At 50.3% G+C, this 27,348-nt stretch overlaps 1 protein-coding gene across 1 annotated transcript; it reads right to left on the bottom strand.

The window, feature by feature from the left end:
- Window positions 1-620: 620 nt before the first annotated feature.
- Window positions 621-27,342, bottom strand: LOC134105367 (arf-GAP with GTPase, ANK repeat and PH domain-containing protein 3-like). Its single transcript, XM_062557979.1, has 8 exons — window positions 26,651-27,342; window positions 26,353-26,505; window positions 20,671-20,826; window positions 13,390-13,544; window positions 12,775-12,865; window positions 12,028-12,250; window positions 3,905-4,160; window positions 621-3,406 (listed from the first exon to the last, which is right to left on the bottom strand). Exons 2-8 carry the CDS (start codon window positions 26,429-26,431, stop codon window positions 3,200-3,202), a joined length of 1,167 nt encoding a protein of 388 aa, XP_062413963.1. The 5' UTR covers window positions 26,432-26,505; window positions 26,651-27,342; the 3' UTR covers window positions 621-3,199.
- Window positions 27,343-27,348: the final 6 nt, after the last annotated feature.

Raw genomic sequence — 27,348 nt, forward strand, 5'->3', positions numbered from 1 at the left:
CTAGAAAGGAAGGCCGAGTGATAAAATTAGTTGTTTTTTTTCTTTTCGGGGGTGGGGGGGGGAAGTGGGTGGGGGCCTGCAAAGCGCGACCGAGGACTGTGTCTCCGTGTCGAGTCACCGCAGAGGGAGGAAAGGGGGGGGGGGGGTGGGGACACACCAAAGAGACACCAGGTGATGGAGCGCAGACAAAAGGGCGGCCAGCCGAGAGAGGAAGAGGATGAAGATATGCCCGAGACCAGATTAGCAGGATATTGGAAGTAGATTAGTGAGGGCTCGACTCCTCTCGACACTGAGACCTTTTCACTTCTCCCCGCGGCGCTGCGCTGCCTGACACTAAGCCCGGCTCTTTATCTTAATCCCCTTTCAGAAAACTGTTGGGGGGGGGGGGTCCCCCCCACGAGCAGGAAGTGGAGGTTTCTTTACTCACCTCGAGACAGGCATCGGATGATCGGCCTTGTACACACTAACAGGACTGAGATAAAGGAACATGCAAAAAAAAAAGAAGAGGGGGGGGGGGATGAAATGGCTGCGCTTTGATGAAGGGACTTTTAATTTGAAAGAGCGTCGGACCCCCCCGTCCCGTCAGAAGGTCACGCACAAACAGGAGCGGGACACAGACGTGTGGATTATTTCCCCCTCGAAGCAGGGAAGGCTACATCTTTTTATTTGAGTGTTTATTAATAGGTCAACAATCAGCATCCAAGCGCACAACAAGTTCACTCTTTAGCTTTTGGCTTCGTTTCACCTGCTCAATGTAAAAGGAAATACAATAGGAAAATTAACTTGAACAACAACAACAACAACAAAAACAACAAGGAAAAAGATATTTACAAACTGCGTTATAAATATGTCAAATGTACATCATTATACACAAGCACCCCGACATGGTCGGTTCATGTCGAGACCAAATAGAAGTACCTTAAAAAATATGCCTAAGGAGGAACAAAAAAAACAACATATGGAAATATGGTTCATGGGTCAAACCGTTTTAGCTCGTTTCTCTCGGAGGAGTTTGTCTTCAGATAAAAGCATTAAGCCAATATTCACGCATCCTTGTTGAGTCGGAGGGGGGGGGGGGCAGGTTTGTAGTGTTTTCTTCATCGTCCACATAGAAGATGGTTCACTGAACACCTTTGACTATTGCTGAGGTGTCAAGTGTTAATCAGAAATAAGGCCTAAATATGTCTAAAAAAAAAACAACAAAACGGACATTTTAGGGAGATGTGCTTTTCTGCTTCCTAGAGCCGGGAGGCGATTAGCTTAGCTATTAGCATAGCTATTAGCTTAGCACAAAGACACCCGCAAAAACGGAGGAGGAGGAGCTTAGAAATGAACACGTCTTTTTCTTGTTTGTATAATCCGATCAAAAAACTGTGTCAAAAGTGTCAAAAAAATGACAACGTGTGTTTATAGAGCGGGTCACGTGGTCCAACTTTAAGCTAAACCCGGCTAACCGTTTTCTGGGCTAATTCAATCCCACCAGCTCAGAAACAAAAGCACACCGAAGAAAGAATAATTCCAAAAATGGCAATTTGGTTATTTTACAATATTGCCATTTCATTGATTTACAATGCCTGCCCCCCCCCCTCCCCTTCAAAACAGGATAAGACAATAGAAGACGGATAAACCTGATCATAAGGTAGGAAAACTCTTTAGACAAACATCGTGCTTTTGTAAACCCCCCCCAAAAAAATCAAGTTTAGACCAAATGTCAATTCAATAAAACAAAACCGCAACTTCCACTATACTGTGATCTCCCTGCTCATTTGACCCCCTAAACGTCTCACTTCAGTCACTTGAATGCATTTTGTTAAACCCCCCCCCCCCCACCCCCATCTTTTTAGGCTTACACACAGTTTTAAAGGAAGGGAGAGTCAGAGGCGGCTTCTTGTGAGGAGTAAGGCGAGTAAGTGAGCAACAACTACTTTTTTTTTTTTTTTTTAAATCAGACGGCTGTACATTAAATCTCAAGTTATGTATCGTCTCCTTTTCTGCGAGGTGCAAGGCCAGAAAAATGCTGCGCGCGGTCACAGGCGAAGACGTACAGTAATGCACGCGAACACACACACACACACACACACACACACACACACACACACACACACACACACACACACACACACACACACACACACACACACACACACACACACACACACACACACACACACACACACACACACACACACATGTGAATTTCACAGCGACTAAAGAGCCTTTGGCCACGGGAGGAGGAAGAGGAAGAGGAGGAGGAGGATGGGTATCCCAGTATCTACGTCGAACAATCGCCAACACAATCGGGAGAGAGCGACCCTCCACGCAGACGCCGCCGATGGCGCGATCTCGCCGCTCCAATCAAACGGCTGAGTTTGAATGAGTTTTGATTGAAGAGGCGACGCTCACGAGGCGACGTTGGCTCGATGGTCATAAAACATTATGCTCCTTAATTCCTTTGTAGTCACAGACACTTCTGCGGGAGGATCGCGGCGAAGGAAACGACTCACTGCACCCCCCCCCGCCACCCCGATAGGAATTCCGCAATCAAGTCCTTTATGATGATCTGAACCCATTTTCCTGTGAATTAAGTATCTAAATCATTTGGACTCTTCAATTATCATCGCTTTGCCTTTGTATACGAACAGTGTGTCATGTGTTTGATGGCTGTGTTGAAGACGTGCATCATTACGAAAGATTCTCTTTCCCCACATCAGTTTTTTTTTTCTTTTTTTCGTCACAACTATTCCTCACAGTTTGGTGTTATTATGCTTAGCCGGGGAAATTCGAAGGAAGTTTCTCATTTCAAGCTCATTATGAACCGGTTCGCGTCGCGGGAAGGGGGGGGGGGGACATAAAAAGGCAAATGTTCAAGCATTAAGGAAATGCTTTTCGTAGGGTGGGTACGAATGCAAAAGTAAGTCCTTTGTTTGGTTGGCGCTTAAAAAAAACAACAACAAAAAAAACAACTAAAAGCTTAAAGCTGATCGTGATCATTTCAGACCGAGATTGAACAAACTCAACGGCTTAAAAAAACAACAGCAATATAAAACAAACAATGTACAATGTCTGAACACCCGCTTCCTTCGGCCTGGTGAAATATAAACAATATGTCCGTCGCTCCTGATCTCCCCTCGTCGGCGTTGACCCCGGGTTACGTGAAGCGAAGGGGGGGGGAGGGAGGGGGGGGCAGGGCGGGGGCCGCCTACATGATGCTGATGCTGCGGTTGAGCTCGCACTGCGCGTTGTTGTTGTTGACGTTGGGGTTGCGGCGGCTCACGTTGGGCGTGGCGCCGTCGCTGGGGCAGCCGTGCTGCAGCAGGATGTCGGCGCACTCCTGGCTGCCGGCGCGCCGGGCGCAGGACAGCGGGGTCTGGCCACGGGCGTCGCGGCTCTTCACGTCCACGCCGTACTGCAGGGAGGACGGGGGGGGGGTCACATTTTAGATGTGTGGAATTTGACTTTCTGATTCTACCCAGTAGCAGTAGTCTAGACCTCTTTGTTAGGTTCAACTTGCAATGGTTGCTGTCATGATGACTTCATGTATATCATTTAAAAAAGTCTGTATCTGCTTGTCACAAAACGGCAATATATTTATTATGAAATATGTGAATTATTAGTCTTGGATCTTTTCGTTTTATGAACTATTCTCACCACACAAAGCTTTAAACAGCATAACGGTCAAGTAGAAAAAAACAAAAAATATGATTGACTGGATTAAAAAAAGATCCCAATAAGTGTATTTGAGACACTGGGATGTCGGGGGGGGGGGGGCGTGAGAAACTGGCACATCTGGCTCTGAGATGTTGTTGTTGTTTCCTCCCCCCCACCCCCCCCACCCTTAATACTCCTAAATCCTCACAATAACAACGTCCATCCACCTCGTGACCCCCTCGCGGGCCGAACTCACCCAGATGAGCAGCTGCGTGATCACCACGTTGGCCATGGCGCAGGAGAGGTGCAGGGCGGTGCGTCCGTCCCCGTCCCCGTAGGTCTCGTTGACCTCCTCCTTGGTGCCGTGGGCCAGCAGCAGCACCACCAACCTCAGGTCGTCCTCCACCACCGCCCGCAGCAGCTGCTGCCCCAGGGGCACGTCCGACTGGGGCAGGCCCACCAGGAACAGCTTCTGCTCGTACTTGGCTCGGATCCAGCGCTCCTTCTCCTCCCTGACGAGGAGGGGGGAGAGAGAGAGAGGGGGGGGGGGGGGGGGGGGAGAGAGGCGAGAACGTCAGAGGCGCGGTCCGGGCATCGCGGGGGCAAATCGCGGCGGGTTTAAAGAGCGTTTGAGCGCACATCTCGTAAGCCAGAGGCCAGGGGGTCGCAAGTCATGTGGGAGAAGGTGGCACATGCGGGGTGGGGGGGGTGGGGGGGTAATTGAGTCTTAGAGACTCACTTACGGGACGGTTTTTCTAAATTATTGCAGCGCGGAGAAAGCCGGCGGCCTCCTCCATCACTGGGGGGACAGAACACAGCGAGATGGTGCGCAGAGATGAGAGAAAGCGCTTTGGGCGAGATTCGGGGGGGGGGGGGGGCCGACAACGAGGCGGTTAAGAGCCACATTTCTAAAGGTTACACATCTTCGACAGCGTGTCTGCCGCTGACAATACAGGAAGGAAGGGGGGGGGGTGTTTTTTTTTTATCAGCGCTGTCGGCTGTCAGTCTGAACCGGTGGATCCCCTCCACAAAGGAGGCAGTGCGTGAGCCCCCCCCCACCCCCGGCCTCCCTTGGGGGGGGGGGGGGGGGGGCGGCGGCCGGGCCCGGAGTTCAGATCGATGGGGCTGAATGGCAGCCAGGAGAGGGACGGGGCGGGATGCCGGGCTCTCTTCTTTTCCGGGGGACGAGGCGGAGAATAGAGGCCGAGGGGAAGGCTCCGTCCTCTATCGACGCGGCAGAGTTATATCTATTGCTCTCCATCTTGACCGCCCCCCCCCTTCACCTCACAATTTCATTCTCTGCCCACACACAAACTGTCCAAATAAGAAGAAAAAAAATCAATATGAATGTGTGAATGACGGAGGATGCCCAGTAAGGCAGCGACCCCGTGACCCCGTCAGCCGGCCTGATAAGGGGAGCAGAAAGAGGCTGTTGTGCGGCTGAGTGACAGGAAGGAGAAGGGTTGTTGGGATGAAGTTGTAAGCGGCGGTGGCGACGCCGGCGAGAGAGCGAGACAAGGCTCCCGAGGGACTCTCTCTCCCTCTCTCTCTCCCTCTCTCGGCCCTGCAGCAGGACACCGACTGACAATCAAGCTAAACCTCAAACTCCATTTCCATCATCACGGTGACGACAAACTCCACAAACAACTTAATTACCCAAAATCAGCCTGGTGGAGGAGCAACGCAACGTCCACCACACAATCAATTTGATATTTATTAACCACGTCTTTAAAAGGCTGGTTCCCCCAATTCACAACAGGTCTATTCAGCCACACACACACACACACACACACACACACAAAGCGAACCGCTTTTTTCGGGACTCATCCGTCAGCCGCCAGACTCACTCTGCGGAGCGCTACGTCTCCGCAGCTAGGCTCCTAACTGCAGGAGTTTAAGGACGTGATGGAAGGTCTCCATCAGGTCTCCCGTCAGGTCTCCCGTCAGCGCCGCTGATTAACTGCGAGACGCCACCGGAAGCTCGTAAAGCAGCTCAACCCACACGTTGCAATAGTCTTCACTCTATTGCCGTTTATAAGCATATGGTTGCATTTTTATTATGACCTCAAGGGGAACGCGGGGGGGGGGGCTTTGAGAAAGTCCTCTTTTAACCTGTTTAGCCAATCTTTTCTTAAGGGTATGCAGGGCATTATGTGAGCAACAATACGGCCCTAATGGCAGGCAATTGCGTCGTTTCAGAGTTTTATGGTGTCGGGCCTCCATCAATCTCCACTCAGTCATTATGTGCGGACAAGCCTGTTAGCAAATGAATTGGCCTCAGAAGCAGAGGGCTGCTTCAGAAAAACAGGAAAGGGCCTTCGCGCCCTCCCTTTCTGGTTTCCGGTAAACTAAAAAAAAAGTATCTTTTTTAAAAAAAGAGGATAGAGTATATTTAGAAAACTCCCAAACAAACTGGAATCCTCCAGGCAAAAAACAAAAGAGATAATTTAAAACCTTTAGCAGAAATCACTTAAGAGCTGTTGTCCAGCTGGAAAAGTTTGTTTCAGAAAGCTGGACCGTGAATGAGATGCTGAATCTGTGGCGCCCAGTGAATTGATATGAGCTAAATGAGGCAGAAAGTTAGCACCAAGACGTGAGACAAAAAAAAAAAAAGGCCGAGGAGAGCCATTAAGAAGACGTCAACATCTCCGAAAGGAGCCCCGAGGACACTTTGTTAGCCTCCGCTATGAAGTCGGCCCCGGAGAACTGCAGGGAGAAAAAAAAAAGAAGGGAAAGGGGGGGGGGGGGGGGGGCTCACTGGCTGCTGACGCCGAGCCGGGAATCCAACCGCAGTTATTTTTACGCCGCCTGCTTTCACTGAGAAATAAAAAGCAGCTGGACGGTGTTTAATCCTCACTCCTGAACCTCGGCCACTTGAAAGGCCGAGTGTGAAAGGAAGCGGGATGGTAATCCTGCCTCTGTCTTTTGTTTCAGGCAGAATCAACAATCCAAACAGAGGTCGCCTTGAGACAGTCGGGGTGGGGGGGGCAGGGACCGGGAGCCTTGAAAGGGACACTTCCTCCCCGCAGGAGGAAGAAAAATAAAATCAGCAGATTTAGCATGTCAAAGTGCCGGGACGGAGTAAGAGGGGGGGGGGGGGGGGGAGTGAATTTTCAAAGCATGGGAGGGGGGGGGGGGGGGGGGGGGGGAATTTAGGAAATTGAACTGATGGTTATTCGTCTATATGCACACACACACACACACACACACACACACACACACACACACACACACACACACACACACACACACACACACACACACACACACACACACACACACACACACACACACACACACACACACACACACACACACACACACACACACACACACACACACACACACCCTGAGCACATGCTTGTTGGTATTTTCTCTGTTGCTCGGGGGACAGAGAAGAGCTTAAAGTTCCCAATTAAAATGCCTGTGTCTCTTTTACGTGAAAACAAGCCGCCATTCGCTCCGTCGCCGCAGACCACCCCCCCCATCGCAACGTGCCGCAATTCTGAACTAAACCCGTTCAACTTTTGCGTCGTTGGAATTCACGGGGAAATAAACGTTGGATCAAAACGCTCGCAGAAACGGGCTCAGAGCTGGTGTCCCCTTTCATTGGGGCTGCGTGGAACCCACACAGATAAAGGCAGGCCTTAACAGTAGAGAAAGGCCTCTTTTATAATTCTATTAGAGCTCCGTCCTTTTCAGCTCTCCGTTGAGCAATGGATCCTGACCCTGACTTAATTAAGTGGCAAATGGCGGAATGATTCTCCCCAAACCCAGCCCACGGAGTCAAGAACACATGACTGAGCTCAAATAAAGAGGGACAAACAAGGATAATTAGTCAAGCCTGAAAGACAAAAGGCAAACGGGCCATTTATAAAAGAGGGGAAGGGAAACTGAGACGGCGGGGGCGGAGTCCACCTTAGTGACCAATGCGACTGCCTGCAATAAAGGTGCATTGGTCCATAGGTTCAGGGGACATACTGAGTCCTCCTGAACAATCAAAGCCTCTGGAGCTCCTCCCACTCTTCCCCGAGGAGCCCCGAATTCACTGCGGACACATCAAATAGACGCAGTGAAGGGGAGAAATGGTGGTTGGTCGGTCGTAGGGAGGGGGGGGGGGGGGGGGGGGGGTGTTGACCAGCCTGAACAGACCTCACAGTGGGGGTGGGCAGCTTGTATGGGAAGAGATTCCCATGCGGCCAGCAGCTTCACTTCCACAAGCGGAGGGGAGGGAACCCGACGGAGGAGCGAGGAGGAAGAGGGACAGCAGCAGAAAAGACAGAGCGGGGGCTCCGAGGGAAGCGACAGAGATGAGAAAAAAAAAGAAAAGAAAAGAAAGAAAAGAAAGAAAAGCGCAACACAACAGGGACAGAGAGCCCGGGGCCCCAAGGCATCAAAGGTTGCTAAGGCCCAGAAATGAAGCAGCAGCACAGTAAAAAAAAAAAAAAAGGGCCTAAATGAGGCCTCCTACGGGCCGGGAGGAGAACAGCTGCCGAGGAGCCAGGACAAACATTTCCACAACAAGTAGAAAAATCGCCGCCGCTTCCCGAGGACAGACGAGACGAGCGGTCCTCTGGCGGAGCATCTGGGTGCTGTGGGCGGCCGGGGGGGGGGGGGGGGGGGGGGACGAGTTGAATATATCGTGACATTAATGAGGTTGTCAGACTCCTTGTGATGGAGTGGAGTGCGTTTTTTTTTTTTTTTGTGCCGGCAAGACCAACACCCTTAAATGCTCATGCTGTTAACCCCCGCTGAACCCTCGGCCCCCGCACAAAGCGGGAGGCGACGGCAACACATGCCCCGCTTACGCATGCGGCCTGCTGCACCGACGCATTTCAAGTCCTCTGTCACACAAAGGGGAGGGAAGGGGGGGGGGGGCAAAAAGCTCCTTGTTAAGACTTTATACCACTAACGATGTTGAAAATCGTACACGATGCAGCGGTGAAGTGGCCTCGGACCTCCGTCCCCGTGTAACCCGGGGCTGGAACCAGGTGGCAATTAAGTGACTGTGGCTCCTCGCTTCTCCCACACAGGGCTAATTACTGACCTGTGGGTTTCATTTACAGAGGGGGAACGAGGGAGAGCGAGAGCGAAAGAGAGAGAGAGAGAGGGGGGGGGGGGGGGGGGGGGGGGGGACATGGGAAGACCCGGCCATTCATGGGACTTAATTAATTACTCCTCCTCCTCCTCCTCCACCGCCCTGACGGCTCCTGGCAAGGCCGCCTGTTCCAAGACCTCTGCTGAGGGTCGGCTTAACCGCTCTCCCAACCTGTGACCCCCACCGTCTGGAATACCTCGGGAGGACTGGGTCCACTGTGGAATAAATCTTACCGCCGGAGCGGAGGGGGTTAAAAAGGGGGCGGCGGAGGCAGGTCTGGAGAGGTTAGCGGTGTGATTCATTTTTATTACAACGCGCCCGCCCCCTCCCCCTCCCCCCCCCCACCCGCAGGCGGGCAGGAGTGGCAAATTATTTCTGAAACAAAGTGGAGGGCTCTCATCAGAGCTATTACCTGCCTGTGGCCCAGGGCGCCGCGCGGCCCCACAGAGGGTGACAGTGAGAGGCCCGGCGCCGGTGAGGGATAGCCGTCCACAGCCGTCCACGCTCCGGGACATCTCCCCCAAATGAGAACCGGTGTGTGTGTGTGTGTGTGTGTGTGTGTGTGTGTGGGCCAGAAGAGGACGACCTCCCCCCTCGCTGCATCTGTCAGAATAGTCTGCTGTGTTTTTTCTGTCGCGAACACGCAAGGCAATTAGAGGCGGCGTGCAAAACACAGCGGCTCCCAGGTGCTAATTAAAAGCGGCGACTCCATCGCAAAGCGCCCCCCCCCCCCCCCACCCCCCCCCGGCTGCAGAGATCGACGCGGACGCACGAACCCGCCGACGCGGATTCCACCGCGAGGGAGCCGGGGAGCGGCTCGTTGCGGCAGGCATCCCTTCCACGGGGGTTATAACCAACTCATTCCCTCATTAACGGCCGATGGTACAATGTCATTCTCGTCACTACTTTCCACGAATGAGGAGAACTTTTGTGCTAAAATTACTTCGGCTGTAGCATTTAAAACTGCAGCATTTTCAACATTTACTTCATATTGTTCAAACGGCCGGCTCGATGGCTTATTAGGAAGTGACGAACACGATTGATCAGCAACATTCATCACTGAACTTTTAAGCCCAAACAATTGAAAGCTTTCCGCCATTAGTTACAACTCAATGAATCCTATTGGACGGCTTCAGCCTGTATTCAGCCACAAAGTCTTAAAACAGGTGCCACGTTTGCCTGTAATCAGTCTTCCTGACAAATCTATACATCGCCGATTCTTCCGATCCGGAATATCACAAGCTAAACCAATCCTGTGGATGAATGCTTTTAAGTTAAATCTCCAAAAAAATGCACGGGGGGGGGGGGGGTAGAACTAGTCTTGCAGGAGACATTCAATCAGACGGCGAGTTGATATTCAGGTAGTTACTGAATCGTTTAGATTAGGTGTCACTAGTGCTTAGTGGGACTCGGGAGCCACAACGCTGCCTGCCCGGGCGCCATCACAAAAAAGCCGCCGCATGTCACCCATGTGACACAATTAAAATCCTCCTTTAAGAGGCGCACGCGGGAGTCGTCGGAGGGTTTCTGCATCCCACCGAGCTGCTCATAATTCGTCTTTTTGTGATGAAGCTAAAAATAATTTGCTACCAAAGCTTTGCCCCCCCCCCCCCCCCCGGAGGGAACATAGTTCCATGAGCAACTAAACCATCAGCACCTCAATGACCAGTGGCCATGTATGATATTTACAACTGCTGCTGCTGCTGCTGCTGCTGCTGCTTTGTCTGGAGATTAGTTATGCTGCAAATGAGATTTATGGTTTGACAGGGAAAACTAATGGAGATGCTGCTGCGGGATAGGATCGGATTTTCTTTTAGACAATGAAGAACCTTCCTGCTGGAGGCGACGCGCGACTGACAGCGGCGGGGGGGGGGGGGAGGAATCAACATCAATAATCTTTCATCAAGTCCGCAGAGGAGCACTTTGGCACAGATAGCGTTCAATAAATAACTCAAGGCCATCATCCAGTTCCGAACTGGCCGCAGAGAGAGAGAGAGAGAGAGAGAGAGAGACACAGAGAGAGAGAGAGAGAGAGAGAGAGAGGCCCGAGACGACAGAAACTAAAGCAAAAACAATGAAAAACGGTTCATTAATAAACTTCTCATATGGTCCCAGTGTGTGGCGTGAAAGTATTACACAGTGAAACGACTAAAAGATGTACAGGGGATGATATACAGGTAGGCTGCTTTGACTTTTCCACAGTACATTCTCATGTACTGTGATGCCACAAGGTCAAAACTGTACGAGGCTCATGGGAAAATACTGTAGTGATAGCTGTTGGATTACTGTGAGATTCTAAGAGCAGCTATAAAAGAATTAACTAAAAGTCTGTATTAGTTAGAAACACCAGACAAGTTATTCAGAATAAACCCTAGGCCCAAAAGCACATCTTCCAATAATTACAATTCTGTTATTACTTGAAATACATACAACACAAGACCAAAAAAGGGAATAACATAAAAATATAATCTCAAATTAAATGCTACAACCAGCATTGGATTTTCTTTTAAGTTTGACTTAAATGACCATTGAGTTGTAGTTAAGGAGCGTTGTTGACACATCGTATATCAGGAACATAATAACGTACATTTACGTTCATATGGTTCAGTAACTGTGTACAACAACAATAATGTTACTAATAAATTACGTCTTTATGTTGTTTAAGCTGTAATAGTTAGAGCAGAAGTAGTAAAAACTAAAAAGCAGCTATTTCTCCCTGTTGAAATGTCCCTTTTGGTGCCAAAGTCACAAAGCCGTGGTGTTGAAAGCGTCAAAACGCCACGAGGGAGACCCTGCAGACACGCTCTGCTGTGACACACTGAGCGATGACCCGCCCCCGTGTGATGGATACGTGACACGGCCACTCGGGCCCCCAGGGCCCGGCTCTCGGGGGGGTGGAGTTTAGCCATAATGGTGTGCTTAATTACCTGCACAGCCACACGGCAGGCCATCGGTCAGACTGGTACGCCAGGTCTCACCTGTCACCGAGAGACAAACAATCCTCCCGCCGGATGTGGGAACCTCGGGACCAGCGCGAGCAGGTGGTCACTGGGGTAACTCGGGGCCGTACGGGAGGGGAGGGGGGCCGGGGGCCGGGGGTTAAAAAGGATTGCGGGCTAGATTTATACCTTTTAAACCCTCTGATAGCACACAAAGGACTGAGGATGGTTTCAGATCTCCTGAATTTCAAAAAAAGGGATAGAGATGCCGAGGAAGCACCGAGTCGGATAAAAAAGGGAGGTGATGCGGAGAAGAGGTGACCCCCCCCCCTCCCCCCTCACCTGGCGCTGTCGCTGCCCGGCTTGGTGTAGCCCTCCAGCGCGCCCTCCCACACGCTGTTGGCCATGGAGTTGCCGATGGCCGTCATCACCATGCTGAGCTCCACCGGCCAGTCGTCCAGGTCCAGGGAGCGGACGCGGGACAGGTGGGTGCCCAGGTTCCTGTGGATGCCGGAGCACTCGATGCACATCAAGGCGCCCAGGTTCAGACTGGCCCAGTCCGGGTCTGCGTGATGAAAGGAGAAGCCAGAGTTTCAACGCTATTCCACCCAAACCCAAAACCCAAAATCGGGGCTGTCAATAGATCAAAAATGTAACTAATTAATCGCACATTTTGAAATTCATTCATCTTGATTAATGGCGATTAATGAACGTTGTTATTGTTGCTACAATGTTGTTTTTAATGAATGTTACAAGTAATGAGTAATCACTATTTTAGACACTGTTGTTTAATTTTTAATCTAAATTTTAAACACAAAGCCAGACACATTTGATCATCAAGGAGGCTATGTTGAACTAGCGACTCTTCCAGCTAGCGTAGCCTAGCAGCCCGTTTGCCACCACCTGCTTGGTCAGTATGTGAACCGGAAGTAAACAAAAAGGCACGTTAAATATGGACTATAGTGCAAACAAGTATGCCTGTGTAACTGCAGGTCAAATAAGGAATTGAACCAGTAGTTTGTTTGTGAGAGCAAGCAATCCAGCCGCGTTGCACCTCACACGAGGCCTTTCACAGAGCGCCGTACTCACTGGGGGCATCGCAGTCCACGCAGAAGCTGTTCCCCCTCACGTTCCGCACCGACTGGATGGCCATGGCGTCGCTCTGGCTGCCTAAGCGAGACTGCAAGGAAAGGAAAAAAAAAAAAAAAACGAGGGAGAGAACAAGTCAGCGGGGGAACTAACGGTTTGCCAGAGTAAGAGGAGGCAAACAATTACAGCCGGACCCGAGCGGGGGGGGGGGGGGAGACAACCGTCGAGGGGAGGGGAGGGCTGGGGTTTCTCAAGAGGGGAAAAAGTGAATATGAAAATGAGGCCGCGTCTCCCCGGCGTGCAGACACAAGCCGCGCTCCCTCTCTGATGTCTGTCAGTTCTAATAAGAGATCTCACACACACACACACACACACACACACACACACACACACACACACACACACACACACACTACGGCGCACCTGTCTGGCAACCTCACGCGTGTGACAGCTCGAAGTGGGGCGAGGAGGGTGGGGTGGGGTGGGGGGGAGCAATAACGGGATGGAAAGAAAGAGGGATGGGAGTGAAGCAGCAGAATCGCAGGAGGCGATGACGAGCCTCCTCCCCCCGTCACGGTCCCCCCCCTCCCCCCCCCCGACTGTCATGTGTTTTACCTTGTTCTTGATGCTCTCACAGGACTGCAGGCTGGCGAAGATCTGGCTCTCGATGGCTCCGACCCACAGCTCCCTCTCCTCGAACGTGGACGCCTCGAAGTTCCACGTCTGACTCGTCAGCGACACGATGACGAACTCGAAAGAGTCCTCTTGCTCTGGAAAACACGCCAGTAGATAACGGGTGAGCTCAAGCGCGTGTCCAAATAGATAGAACACAAACGATTAAAGACACATGTAGGATTCCTCTCTTTAAAAAAAATCTTGCACACTGTCATCTTTCCATTTCAAGTCCATCATGGTAGAAAGTAAGATTTTAAATCACAAAAACAGGTCTAGTTACTGACACACAAGTATGAACCCAATGTCTTCCTTTCAATCCAGAAAAAACTCATTATTTCAACTTATTTTTAGAGAAACGGGCATCATTGCTATTGAGAAGAAAGCGTTAAGACTGAGAACAAAGAATTGCACAATAGCTGCTGAACACATCTGAATCATTTAGTCATTTAATTTAACCTCTACTCCCCAGTTATTTATGAACGTGACAGAATTTTGAGGTTAGTGAGTGGTATTTATTTGTGGAGTCGTAGTAAACTTCTAACCCACCATCAGGTCATTCCCTCTCGGATCCCAAAATTATTTATACAAATTGAGAATTGACAGAAACATGAGAAAAATAAGGTTTTATTATTTGGCTACATTTTTTTGTTTGGAGGCTTTTTCCTTCTCCTCTTTGTGCTTAACCAAGATTTATGAAAATGTCACCTGTCGTTGTCGAACAAGAGGTCTGACACAACATATGTTCCAACACATGCTGTAATGCCTCCGCTGTTCAGAGGCAATTCATTAACAGCGTACTGTACAACGTGTAACGTCTCTGGTCTGTGCACATGCTTGAGCTCGTAGCCAAATGATTTGTAATTACCTAATTATGTCTATGCAAATAGTCATCCCATTTGCATGAACCACGTTTGGAGGACTGGGGGGGGGGGGCGGGGGAGGCACGAGGGGATTCTTTTTTCCTCCCGTGCAGCTTCATCATTAATCGCTAATAGAGGCTACGTTCAAAATAAATGCGTTTAATGAACAAAACATAGTAATGTAATGCATCAATGTGTTTAATCCTTATTATGAAATGGCGATGTAACCGAAGAGATGATGATGATGATGATGATGTTGTTGATGATGATGATGATACAATCGTCAGACAAATCACCCAATCAGAGGAATTACAACACTCTGCGTGGGTAATCAATGCAGGGCTCCTGGGCGGCGAGACGCAGCCCCGCGCCGGTTAAATGACAGATGTCTGACGGACGCCACTGATGTGGCAATCCCCCCCGGAGCCCGGGTGGAGGGCCGTCTCTTCGGGGGGAAAGCGATAATCCAATTAGCTCGACACCGACTTCAATTATCTGATTCAGTTTGCGGAATCGACTACGGGTCACGGAGAATCAATGAGGACTTGGAAGTCTCTTTATTTAGACTCGCGGTGACAGAGTGTTTGTGTGGGCGGGACGTTTTGAAGCACTGGTGGGGATTAAAGGAGAAAAATGTCTCTTTGATGCAACCAAAATGGTCAACGGGAGAGGAGCCTTAAAGTGAGAGCTGCAAACAAGTAAGGAATATTCAATTTGAAAAAAAAAAAAAAAATGCTTGACTAATCTAAATACAGTAAAAATCAATTTTCGTGTCCAATATAATTCAGGTACAATAACTAATGCACTTGATTCTAATTTGCAGCTCCCACACTCCAATGTTGTTATATGCTGTTTTCATCTTAAAAAAAATAAAACCTGAACAAAGCTAATTATTCTGTTGGCTGCTCAGGCACAAAATTGGAGGCATTAAAACACTTTCATTATGGAGATTAAAAAAGCAACGGATGGCTGGTTACTTAAACTGACGAGTGTACCAGGGAACACAAACCCGCCTCCCCGAGACACGCCGCAGCCCCCAAAGAGACGGAGGACGCCGACGTCACCTTTTTAAAAAAAAATGCCGCCGAGGTCAAGGTGGTCGTCTCAAGACGAGCTTTGGGAAAGAGCCAATTAGCGCTTTCTGATGCTACTCAAAGGCTTGCGGTTAGCACGCGGCTAGCAGAGGAGCGACGGCCTTGAGCGCTGACCTCCCCCGACCGGATCCAGCCGCCAGTCAACAAGTTCCCGCCAATTAGAAATAAATTAAACGCGGCTCGGACGAGGGAGAGAGCGGTGCAGCCTGTGAAGAACGAGCGAAATATGACTTTCCTTAATTTAAACGTGGCATGGTAAAAAGGAAATTAAGAGCGTAATGGCCGTAGAGCTGCAAAGAGGAAGGAACAGATGATAAAGGTTCACGTGCACCGTCCACCATTTACATGGATCATGAACACTGTTCAGGAGCCTCAGAAGATGTTCCTCTGACACGTGATGGTTGCTAACAGCAACACAAACGCACTTCAGAGCGCCGATAGCAAAATATTGCTTCAAGCTACAAAGATGCACTTGCATTTCAAGTATTTTCATTTCGTGCTACTTACCTCTACTTAAATATAGTTATTCGTTTACACAAATACAATTATCTGACTAAACTAAATACTAATCATTGTTAAGGATTAAACCAACAACAGCATTGTTTTTATTGAGGTCATTACTTTACAGCCCTTGAGCTGTTTGACCAAAGTGTGATTTCATCCTCAAACGTCTCAGACGGTTTAATTGCTGCCATTAAAAGACTTGTTTCACCTGAAAAATCAAAGTGGGACCGGGAAAGGAAAGGGAGTGACCCGGGGACGGTGATTCCTCTACTGTGCGTGCAGCAGATGCACCGCCGAGGACCTGTGCACCAGATTAGCACCTCGGGGGGGCAGGGTGTTGGTGCTGAGCCCAGCTGTGCAGTCAGTGACTGCACGGTGTCTGGCTAAGCCTCCCTAACACATCTGGAGTCCTTAGAGAAGACTCCTTGCCCCCCCCCAGAAGACTCCCTCTTCTCCGTCCGTCTGCGCGGACACTGCAGCGATGACGAGGTGTGCGCGAGGTGAACTTTTGTTTTGTTGCGTTGTCGCCGCGTGGTGCGCGCGCACACACACACACACACACACACACACACGCACCGGGCAGTCACTTAAAGAAGTGCCCGCCGTTCCCGTGAATTAACGAGCAGTTGGGAAGAACAGGCCGAGGCGGTGCCATCTGTAAATGTCACAGGCACTGCTTGCTCATTTTACACATCATTAAAGCCAATATTCCTAACCTGTATCAGAGCAATCAGGAGCAGGCCATTACTGCGACAGGGGCCCCAGGGGAACCACGACCAAACTCAGAAAGAGGAGAACAGGGAGGGAGGGGAGGGGGAGGGAGAGATAGAGCACAGTCTTTATCTATCTGACACACACACACACACACACTCACAAACAAGCAAGGAGCACACCTTCCAACTATAAACAAACACATGAAAATCCGGGCCAATACCGCGACGTCGCTAATAGCTAGTGCATTTAACAACAGAGCAGAATGAAAACAGGGCCAATTATACATGTGTCTGTGGGCAGTGTGTACGGAGCCCAAATGAGAATCTTGTTATTCCTTTCCCTCCATACCGTGGCGCTCGGAAAGCTAAGCCATTACAAGAGGCGGAGGCTCCAGGGAGAGCTTTCGGAAATGAGAGCGAGTCGGGGAGTGACAAAACAAAGGGGAGTGACAAAACAAAGTATTGAGATAAACACCCACCATTAGCACAGGCAGTTAAACCTCCATTTCCTAATCCTCAGCTGGACTCCAGAGGATATTAACCCGTGGTTTCCCACAAGGTGCAGGACAGCGGGAAGTTGGACCGACGACGTATATATATATATATATATATATATATATATATATATATATATATATATATATCGGTATGGGAACCATCGATGCGTTTGGATTTCATTTGGTCACACAAAGGCCATGACTCATTGCTCCAGTCAATCAGGAGGGAACCCAACAGCGAGGCTGGTCTAAATCTGCAGAATTCACGCCAAAGGCCGTCACAGAAAACTAAGATCGGACACAGATTGAGAAAATTCAATAGTGACGGACTAAAGAGGAAAAGAGAAAAATCGCATTACTGGTAACGTAAGCGGCTACGTTCTAATCTCAGAGCTCAGCTATTGCTTTGACGGCTAACAGAGCTAAAAGAAACAGCACTGACAAAAGAGACAACTTCCAGTATTCATGTCACATGGGTGTGCCTTTGCCCCGCCCCTTCAGGAGACAAGCAGCAGGTAGCCGCAGTGGGAGAAGTTAACGTGAACACAGATTGTGACTCCAAGTTATCTCTGCAAATTGTTATTGGATATCATTTTTCATTCTGACAAAAAAAAAAAAACACCATTTAAATAAAACCCAATCTACCTGCATCCAGAGCGAGGAGACGCTTGGATTACGGCCCACCCACAGAGGGAAGGCGTCTGCTCAAGAAGACATTACTCCATCGTATCCTTACACAGCCAATAAGTTGTTTCATGCGTTATTGACCCTACAGAATGTAGCAGAGAGGACCTCCATGATTATGATCCCTCATCTCTTGGTCGTCAAGACGATGAAGGCTCTGAACGTTAGAATCACTGCGACACACATCACATTGTGTGCAGAAGGAGGCTGCACAGCCTTTTCCTCTCATCTCATGCAACTACTTTCACCACGGTCAGGCTTCTGCTTCTCTTTAAAATCATTTAAAGCAATAAAGTCTCATTTCTTCAAGCCAAAAAAAAAAGAAATGTCTAGTATGCATGATTTTAAAAGATATGGATACATTTGTTTTAACTTACTACTCTTTTGCATTTGTGGCAAGCAGAGGCTCTATTGTTTCATTTCCACTGGTTTGATGAGTGAAGATTACATCCATCCTCTTAGTATTTCGTCTGAAATCCACTTTCTGGATGCATTAAAAAAAATAAACTTCCTATCCTGCGATAATAGCAAACACAATCCAGTGGATGAGTCAATCAACTTGTATTCAACCAATTTACAATTTGAAATAAAAACTACTTGATTAAAATGCATTGTTGAATCTTTAATTAAATAACAGGCTATTAAACAATTTGGAATTAATTAAAATCTCAGAATAAATTCCCCGCGGTTTTTACCTTGTAGCCCATTGCAGCTCATTACGGCTAAAGAAGGACCTCTCATGCCGTGTGAGTAAAGCTTCCTTCAGTCCGTTATCTTCACTCGCCTAAAACTGTGCAAAAAAAGCTGCTGAATAAATGGGGTTTGAGGCTAGTTGCTGCGATGTGGACGTAAGCAAAGACGCTAAACGCCGTCTTTACATTTAGAAGCACTCGGGCAAACACTCGGCTCTTGTTGATTTCTGTGACCTTAGCGAAAGTGACTACCGTCGTCATCATCCATAAACCTGGAAGGAACCCGCAGCTTCCCGTCTCAGCGCACCTCCTTTCCTGCAACCACCCCGTCTGCTCACATTGGACCAACTTAAAAAAAATAGAAATAAACCCCCACCCCCTCCTCCCCCCGAAACAATGAGCATCCCATACACTTTCTTCAAAAGAGAAATACATTAATGATGCTCCCTGACAGTCTGCATTAATCAGAGGGGGCTCCCCCCTGAACACAACTCTTTATCGGCCATCGATTTTCCAGTGGGTTTTTTATGGCGAGGCGACGCGCCGAGAGAGCTCGTCGCCGGGACGGCTGCTGGGAAACACATTACGGGGCTGTCAGCTGTCTCGCCGTGCGCCCTGCATCATTCTTTAAGCACATGAGAAGTTCATTACAGCGCGCGGCTCTGACAGCGCACGCGGGACAGTGGGGGGGTGGGGGGGGGGGCGGGGTCTGTGTCCGTTGTGCGCGTCTTGTCTTTCGGTGGAAGTGTGGCGACCGGCAACGTAACAGGGAGGGGGGGGGGGAACCGTGCACGAGCTTCAATTGATTAGAAAAAACGGCTTTACGTTGATTTTAAATGAATGGATTTTTAAATCTACCGCGCGGGTTCAAATGGGATCTTAAAAGCCCTCAGCTCGCCTAAAGCCTTATTTGAACGTTTGCAGGAAATATCTCTGTCTGTGGGTCATTTATCCTCTCGTGATCAGAGTGACTAACTTGAGTCTATTAAAGATGCATAAGATTTTCCTCCCACTTGGGAGTAACCGGGGGGGCAATATTTGGAAGTGATGGCGCGGCAACAGTTTCTCCAGGCGTCCTCCTGCATCCTCCACGTCCAACGTTGACCAAAATGATTCCTCACCTTAAAAGACGTGCGCGCCGTTTTGATTTATGACGCTTCACAACTACTAAAATTCAATTTTCAGCCGGCGTTGCGCGCTTCTGATTGCCCCGTAAATGAGATAAACTGATGGCAATTTATTCAAGGATCTCACCTCACCTCTCCTCCCTCCCTCCTTCTCCTCTGTTCTTTCAACGGGAGACACACGACTCACGTCCCAGACTTGGGTGAATCCAATATTTAAGCGATACGTCTGTATTCCAGAGCATTCAGCAGAACAGACAAGGTGATGCTAATGGAAAAAAACCTCGCGGCTTTACAATGACCGTGTTTGATGACGTGAGAGAAACATTCAGAAACTGCCTCCTCCCGTCTGATGACTCTTAGATTTCCTCCTCGGGAAGCCCAGGAGTCGTCTGACATCAGCTATCGACGTGGGGGGGAGCTCACGGAGGAGATTTGACCATGTTTGATAACGCCCGCCATTAAGAGCTAGGTCCCATTAAGCGCTAAGTAGTGACTAATAAAACAGAAAGTAATAAGAAAAAAAAGAAAAAAAAAAGGATCAGATCCGACCGGTGTCGGGATGCGACCACATGGCCCCACTTATCTCCCTCTAAACAACAATGTGGTCAACGGACCCGTTCAAGAGAAGCTGTCAGAGACCATGATAAAATTTAAAAGCATAATGATTATAAATGCCAGGCCCCATTTAAGAGGCGTCAATGCCATTGTTGTCGTTATCCAGCGTATCAATCTTGTTGATTGATCATCCCTCTCCGGTGACATGGGTTTTATGGCCTCTGAGACGCGTCCCGGTGTTTTCACAATGCCATCCAATTAGGGTGCTCCATTCATCACCGGTCGGGGGGAGAATCATTATTAATTGGGCGGAGAGCCGACCGACACTCCCCTGCTGGGGAGGGCCGCGGCTCCTGGAGATCAGGCCTCTGAGCCCACGGTAGAGGAGATGGGGGGGGGAGGGGGGGCGGCGTTTCTTACGTGACATGGAAATGTGTTAATGCAATCCTTAAAAAATAAAAATAAAAAAAGAAGAGGTTTGGGGTGGTTCCGTACCTTCGTTGCCTGCAGAGAAGCCGTCCGGCTTTGTGATGCCGGTGCTCTTTTTCCGCCTGTGCTTCTTGCGGTTGGCGTGCGGCGAGGGGGGCGGCTCCAGTTTAGGACTCGTGGCGGTGCCCGCAAAGGGGCTCGAAGGATCACTCGTCCCGTTGGCTGAGGAAAACAAGGAGGGGGGGGGGGGACAGCAATTAAAACGTTTTGCTGGTCGGTTTCCTTTCATCGCGGCCAGGTTCAAGGGGCACCAACAGCTCACATTTTCATATTAAATCCACTAAACTCCTCCGGTGCCTCAGCTTTCCAAGGAGGATTCTGATTTACCAGCCAAAAAACTCCATCTTGAACTCTACTATTAAAATGACATTTTTTGACAGCAGACAAAAGATTTTGTCCAACCAAAAATGAAAGGAAACTATAAATGAATATTAATATCTATTGCCATGATGATCCATAATATGAAGATAATGAACTGCAGAATAATTATTATGAAGAGCGTCCATGAGTGTCCAATTTCAAAGTTAAGAATGATTTGATGAACTATCAACCAGGATCCGCTTTGTCCTTAATGAGGACTGTTGATTAGTCGGCTATTAATTGCATTCATTGCTCTCAGCTCTCGAGCTGCAAGTCCACCACGAAGACCGACATGGAACACAAAAAGAAAGTACAAGATGGGGGGGGGGGGACACATTTGAAAAATCGGAAACCACACCTTTAAAAACAAACTGAGCTGACAGCATCAATTTAACTTACTCAACTGGGTAAAATGTCCGATTACGCATGGAACGCGCGACGCATGAATCACTGCGAGGTGACACCGCGCCGCCGTGAATAATGAACGACGTTGTGAGCCTCGTCGGGGAGCATCCTGCAGAAGTAGGGGCGCGCCGCTCTCATCCCAAAACGCGTCCCCACGGCAGGAGGAATCGAAAGCGGCTGTGACACCACCACCACCCCCCCCCCCACCCCACGCGGCTCCGGCTTCAGACACAGTGAAGGGCAGGTGAGGGGCCATCAGTGGACAAATGGTTACCTCGGTCAGCCCGCGGCGAGGCCCTGCACAGCGCCGTCTGAGAGTGACAGGGGGCTAAGAGCCGGCTTGGTTTCTTGTAAGTGATTTTATAAATGTGATATTAACCTGTGCTACCGTTGGCCAAAGGGATGGGAGGAGTGTGGTGGTGGGGGAGGGGGGGGGGGGGTGTCAGCTCTCCATCTTTCTGATTTCCTGACATTTGACATCACTTTCCCCTTCTTTTACCCCTCCGGATGCCATTATGAATCCGGGTGGGGGGGGCGGGCCCTTGGGGGAGCAGGGGGGGGGAAGGGGAAGGGAGGGCCGGTAGATGGGCCCCATATTGCTCTCCCCTTTACCACCCTGTGTGGTGCTGGCAGCCTCCTCCATTGTCTCCCATCAAAAGCTCATTGTAGTGTGGCAAACTCCATTCATTCTCCCCCCGTGCGCCGTCCCAGCCCCCGGGGGTGGAGTGCAGGAGGACAAGGGGCTCAGGGATTATTGCTGTTGTCGCTGCCGCTTGCACACGCTATAATGTGTGCGCCACTGTGCCATTAGCCAGTGTACAACATTAGGCCTAATTCGGTCATTACCTTTGGGGAGAAAGGGCCCGTCTTGGAGGAGTAAGATGGGCTCAGCAGGGGATTGAAGATGCTAACGCGAGAGAGGGGGCAGCCGGAGGGGGGGGGGGATGCACGGTCTAAGCGTGGGCAAAGACACATGAGGGCACCTGAGTGACGCATTGGTGCATCCGCACTCCACTCAGAGATACAGACGACGACGTCACGGCCAGACAGCGCTTGGTCTGCCATCTTTGATTTGCTGGGAGCCGAGCCGCCGCGCTAGGAACAAGACGTGTGAAGGCACGAAACAGCAAAGTGGAGACCAATCACGTCGATTCCATCACATCGATGAACCTCGCGTTGGTGGTGGTGGTGCTGGTGGTGCTGGCCTGTGCGGGTGCAGCAGCCTCTCCTCTGAATGGCAGCACGCAGCCACACATGTAGCAGCTCCGCGCCGAGGCGTCTGTTTCAATTTCCCTGCTCTCTTACAACAGCCCCCCTGAGACGAGTCATTAGCTGGCTCAGACAGCTGGGGGCACAGGGGTCCTCCCAGTAACCCCCCCCCCCTTCTCCTTCTTCCTCCTCCCGCTCCATCCCGGCGTCTGTCCCGCCAGCACAGCGCCGTATGGCGAGGTGGGGGGGGGGGTGGAGGAGAGAAAGACTTGAGCTCCGAGCCGCCTCCGACGTGACAGCCAGCATTTGTTTAATGTCGCTTGAGGTTAAAGGGGAGGGCTGCCCCTCGGGGGGCCCCGAACGTGTCATAAACACCTCTAATTATCAATTTCTGCCCCTAATGTTGTGGAAAATGACCCTGGCCCCCGCTCATCCTGCACCCCCCTGCGCCCGAAAACACGTACGGGGGGCAACGCACCTCTCTTTGTTTGCAGCAGCCAGGCTGTAAGGGGTGGGGGGGGGGGGGGGGTCTGCACCATGAACGGAGAGTGGATCATCATGGAAGCACCTGAAGCACGATGTAACGTAACTGCTGCTGCTGCTTCTCGGCTCTAAACTATGCATCACTGGGAGATTACAGAATTATGAAGTTAGAACTGGACTGATTCCACGAGTATTCACTGTGCCATTATTAGCTAGATGTGTGCGTGTGTGTGTGTGTGTGTGTGAGGGCCATCAGGACCGGGTAATGAGGCCCTCTGGGGAGATCAGGAGTCCCTCTCCCACTCAGCCAATATCACCTGGGCAGCCGAATCGGTATCGGTCTAACCTGTGATTACAGCGTACCGCACTCCAACTATGCAGATGACAGTTTAAATTCGCGCCGGGATGAAGACCACGGGTGAGACAAAGAGGGGGAGGGGGGGGGGGGGGGGGGCCCTAACAGCTTCCTGCCTTTACCAACGCCACACTGAGAATGAATGAGAATGAAAAAGAAGGGGTGGGAAAGAGAGAGAAGGGGAGGGAGGGGGAGGCAAGGGGTATGTAGAGGAGAGGCGGGGGGGAGTCATTTCATTGTTATTCAAGAGGCTCCGGGTGAGGAGCACTATGATTCCACCAGGCCCCTTGACATGGCAGCCCTGCCTGTCCTCAATCAAAGCCAACGGCTGCAATTAATGGCAAAAATTAGAAACAATCACCGCCTCCCCCTTATTATCCTCAATTAGAGCGTGCTAATCAAGGCCTGATCGCGCTCTGCTGCTCTCTCCAAACTAAATGTCAAACTTCATTACGGCCCGGCGTGGAAATCAAACGCCCCGCATGCTATCACCCTCGCATCGGGGGGGGGCGAGGCGTGAAAGCGCCGTGCCACGGGGGGAAAAGGCTATCCGTGCATTAACTACCTGCGTCCTCGAATGCAAAGTTACGAGAGAGAGAGAGAGAAGTAACACTTGGGTGTGAATTGGCACAGAGCAGAGGAAGATCGCAGCGAGCTGGGGAAAACTTTTTTTTATCAAGGAATATGAAGGAATACAATACTGCAAAGAATTATCGACCTGCTATTTCGGATTCAGACGCAAAGTTAAGAATTGAAATATTATTATTTTCAAAAGTAGGACAAATCGGGATTATTTTCTCAACTCATTGGATTTTTACATTAAATGCAAAAAGAAGCTGAAAACTGAATTAATCAATTTTGCCCCCCCCCCCCACCTTTAATTTCATTTCTGACCGAATTTTAGTCTCGAGTGAACCAAACATATCACAGGGTTTTATTTAAATTAATGATTTGATCATTACCAGGTACCATCTTTTGCCTTTGCAGATGATCACTCACACTCCGAAGTGGAAGTTGTTGTCATCAGCGAACCCCTCCCGACTCCTGCAGCCTCTCTGCTGCTTTTAATTCAGCCTCAAAAAGATTGAGGCGTGCGCAGGAGAGCGGCTTCTAAACAAGCACCCGCCGCATTAAGAACGGGGCTCTTTATGAATGCGAGCGATGGAGGGGGAAAAAAATAAAATAAAAAATTGGGGCCGGGATTTAATCAAAAATCTGCGCTCAGTATTCAAGAGACGTTACTGCCTCTGCTTCTTGCCTTTGCTCAATGGCTTTACAAATGAGAAAATTCTTTAAATAATATGGAAATGGTTACCTGGCTAAGACGCATTCATTCTCCGGCGAGTCATCAATCTGCTGTTTTTGCATCTTTTAGAACCACATTTCATGTGAACCTTGCAACCTTCACCAAGGATAAGGGCGTGATTGGGACGGGCTCAAGTCAAAACGCGGGCGCGCTCCGATGCGCACCTCCCCCTCTATTGATTATCGAAAAAGGCACGTCGGCATTTCAAAAATCTGGTTTCGTGTTTCCTGGCGGTCGTGACCCACATCCCCCAAAAACCAAAGACGTTCCCGGGGGGGGGGGGGGGGGGGGGGGGGTAGGGGGGGAGTTTGTCAGCGGCGGCGACGCTTCCTCCGGAGCACGTTAGGCGCCTTAAACTGTCTGCACTGACTATGCACTGATTACAGCGGCGCTCCCTCCCCGAGGACGAGCAACATATCTATCACTTGACGCAATGTTTCGGCCATTATTTTCAGCTCATTTGCCTCATTCGGGCCCATTTGTGGTTACCTTAAGAGTAGCGTGGAAATAATTGAAGAAAACAGAATAAAAAGGAGCAAAGTGTGGATCTGATTTAGTTGAAGACTTGGATGCTGGTTAATGAGCTATGTTGATATCCAGGGCTTCTGAAAATGGGAAATTCTAGGCCTGCTTTTTTTCTCTCAACGCAGCGTTTAAGGGACTCCTCTTCGTCCGCCAAACTCATCTAGCGTCTCCCCTAAGTCCCCCCCCCCCCCCCCCCCCCACAAACACACACACAAGAAAGTAAAAAATCGTCGAGAAACGCGCACACATACACGACGCACACTCGCGCTCATTTATTTGAGGACCCCACGAATCTAAGTAATTCTGCTTTGGGGCGTGCTGCTGATGGGAGACGGGGGCGGGCGGGGGGGTGATGGAAGTGCCTGCGTCCAGGCAGAATTGATCGTTCGCCGGCTCCAAATGAGAGACAGGCTATGTCTGCGGAACCACGAGGGCCGCGCGGTTGGACTCCAGCAGCGCTCGTAAAGTGCGCTCTTTAAACTGCCGGGGCCCCTGGGAGCCCATCGGGCGGATGGGGGGGGGGGGGGTGAGATGGGGGGGGGGGGAGGGGAGCCGCCGCCGCGCTAATGAGAACTACCAGAGTGCAAACATGCATGGAAATGACTGTTATTCTGTTGATGTGCATTTAAGTGCTTTTTTACTGCCAACCACAAAGAGAGGGAAATAACTGGTGATGAATGGTTCCCCCCAAAAATCATTCATTTTCCTCTGCGGAAGAAAAGAGAGGAAGGAGGGGGAGGAGAGGAGGGGGGGGGGGGGGGGGGGGGGTGAGAGTAAGATGGAAGGTAAAGACAGGATGGGAGTGTGTGAAGGGGAGGGCGTAGACATGCATGGTGAATACATCATCTCACTCCACTCCAAGTACAGTGACGAAGGTGCTACGTGAAGGCGGCGGCGGGCGCGCGCGCGCGCGCGAGGTTGACCTTCAAGCGTTCCTCTCCTTCAGAAACGCGCCGCCGGGGGGAAAAAAGGTCACCTCGTCACGAACAAAAAATAATAATAAGGGGACCGCGCCACCTGCGTGAGAGGTGGGGGGGTGTCTTACGGGCTGCGCTGCTCGTGCTGGTGTTGATGGCTTCGTTCCACTGGTCGGCGCTGGACACGGAGAAGGAGCGTTGGTGCATGCCGCCGTCCTTGCTGCCGCCGAACAACGACGCGCCCGTCTGGAGGGACGAGCTGCTGTTGGAGTGCGGAGCTCCTGGGGGGGAAGTGAAGAGACAAAAAAGACACGCGGGGCACATGAGTCCTGTTCTTTGGACGCCTTCTGCGTCGGTTTCATTTAAAATCCCCCCCCCACACACACACACACACACAAAAAAAAAAAGTTTTCTACAGCGACGCACAAAGCTGCCGCCGCCGCCGCCGCCATGCCGGTGCACATCACCCGCCGTCAAACATGGAACCCGTCTCCCTCCGCCTCTAATTAGCCCTTAATTAACAAGATACACTCTGAACGCTAATTATCTCGCCTCATCCCTCCTGACTGCCACATCGATCTCCGCTAGGCGACAGCGGGCGTCCTCTCCCCCCGACTTCCAATCAGGCGAGCCGCGGACGCCTGGCTCCCGTTAACTAATTCATGGGCTAGGCCGCGGAGGGGGGGGGGTGGGGGTTCCTTTCCCTCCCAGCTCGCGAGGCTGTCGCTACGACACCGCGCCGAAGAGCTCATCGATACACTTCCTGTCACGTGCGCGGAAGGAGATTAACCGCTTCAGAGTCGCGATGCGTCGAGCAGCGCTGGCTCGTGTAATCGTTTAATGACAAACAATTGTGATTTTTTTTTATTCGGTGAAATTAATTAAGGTTACGCTAGAAAGAGCAGAGGCAGGGTGTTGGGTTGCTTATCAATAAAATTGGTGCTGATAAAATGGTGATTCTACCCTCAAAATACGCTAAATACTAAAGGCAATACAGCTTAATGAGGTAAATTGGCATTTGCAGGCTAAAATGCGTTGTTTTGGAAAAACAAACCACATCTGTGAATTTCTCAGCGACGCTTTCTCCTCTTGCAGGTATCCCAACCTTTTATTCAGTAATTACT

The sequence above is a fragment of the Pungitius pungitius genome, chromosome 15 (assembly GCF_949316345.1).
Source record: "Pungitius pungitius chromosome 15, fPunPun2.1, whole genome shotgun sequence".
NCBI lineage: Eukaryota > Metazoa > Chordata > Actinopteri > Perciformes > Gasterosteidae > Pungitius > Pungitius pungitius.

Coding starts and splice junctions, on each gene's coding strand:
- LOC134105367 (XM_062557979.1), bottom strand. CDS start 26,431: ATGCACCAACGCTCCTTCTCCGTGTCCAGCGCCGACCAGTGGAACGAA. Junction 13,545..20,670: donor CTTCTCTGCAGGCAACGAAG/GTACGGAACCAC, acceptor CGTGTTTTCCAG/AGCAAGAGGACTCTTTCGAG. Junction 12,251..12,774: donor CGTGGACTGCGATGCCCCCA/GTGAGTACGGCG, acceptor TTCATCACGCAG/ACCCGGACTGGGCCAGTCTG.